Here is a 1,450-nt window from a genome sequence, read left to right as displayed (position 1 = left end):
AAGGAGTTTTACAATACAGTACATTACTTATTTACTCATAAAGGAGTTTTACAATACAGTACATTACTTATTTACTCATAAAGGAGTTTTACAGTACAGTACATTACTTATTTACTCATAAAGGAGTTTTACAATACAGTACATTACTTACTTACTCATAAAGGAGTTTTACAATACAGTACATGACTTCTATCATTTCTATCATATCCAGTTTGGACTGGATCTAGTTATTTTCACCCGGGGGAGGCTTCTCTTTACTCTCATTATTCCCGTGAGGCATTTCCTCATTTTCACCTGATTTATGAGGAAGCTTCTTTTCCCTCTCGCTGTCCTCTCCACTCACCTGCTGGCTTCTGAAAATTTCGTTATTGTCCGAGCAACCGGTAGACGATCCCCGAATGAAGTTGTATTCACCGGACTGAAAGGGAAGCTTCAGTTTCTTCTTATTTTCCCTACCAAGTGAAATGGCATTCTCAGCATCGTCATCGTGTACGGGAAGTTTCCTTTTCCTCTGATTTCCCCCATGAGGTAATTCGACCACACGGTCGTTATCATCTGAATCAAGAGAAGGCTTCTTTTCCTTCTCATTGTCCTCTATGCTTGTCTTCTGGCTTGTAGAAATTTCGTCATCGGCAAAGCAATCCGGGGGTGATCCCTGAATATTCTCATTTCTCATCTGATATTCCCCATGAGGTAATTCCCCCTCACCCTCAGTATCATTTGAATCTATGTTTGCCTGCTGGCTTGTAGAACCTTCGTCATTGGTCCAGGAATCTGGAGACGATCCCCGAAGATTCTCATTCTCCATCCAAATTACATAAACAAGTAATTCTCTGTTATGATTTATCTCGTCCTCTCCACTGGAATCTTCATCCTCGTCATCGGCCATGATATTCACAATTGACAACTCGGCATGGGACCCCAAATTGGAATCATCTATGTAAGACCTGAAACGATTGAATTAGTTATACTTGATAATTGAGTGATTAAATTTCTTTATGATAATAAACTTTTTTTATATTCATGTATGTATATCAAACTGTCCATTTCATGTTTTGTAAATTAAATTTATATTCAAATTCAAGCTATAAACTGCGATCTCTCCCTCCTTCATATTTTCGAAGGGTGGTCTAGGATATCTAATAGTTGGTGTGACGCAAAACATATTACCCGACACGAAATAGCTAAACGGTTTGTAAAATATCACATTGTTATCATATTGAAAAGGAAAGCGAATTGAGAATATTTATCATTTAGTTCATAGACAAAAAATTCTATCTGATATGAGGTAAAAACAAAGCAAATTATTAAAGGAAAACTAGAGGAAATCACTTAAAAAGAAGCAACATTAATATCTAAAAATTATGTGGGCAAATAAGGTGTATCTGTGTGACGGTGGGGGAGTTACTTCCCACTGTCTTTATTCCTTTATAATGAATTGAGATGGGTT

At 36.9% G+C, this 1,450-nt stretch overlaps 1 protein-coding gene across 1 annotated transcript in view; it reads right to left on the bottom strand.

Moving 5' to 3' along the window:
* Positions 1 to 6: 6 nt before the first annotated feature.
* LOC119586994 overlaps positions 7 to 1,450 on the bottom strand; it is a 23,139-nt gene continuing 21,695 nt past the window's right edge. The window contains exon 3 of the mRNA XM_037935735.1: positions 7 to 947. Coding sequence (XP_037791663.1) covers positions 224 to 947 — 724 coding nt within the window. The 3' untranslated portion in view covers positions 7 to 223. The remainder of the gene's footprint in view (positions 948 to 1,450) is intronic.

This window comes from Penaeus monodon, chromosome 22, assembly GCF_015228065.2.
Source record: "Penaeus monodon isolate SGIC_2016 chromosome 22, NSTDA_Pmon_1, whole genome shotgun sequence".
NCBI lineage: Eukaryota > Metazoa > Arthropoda > Malacostraca > Decapoda > Penaeidae > Penaeus > Penaeus monodon.
This window is presented reverse-complemented; position numbering and strand designations above follow the sequence as displayed.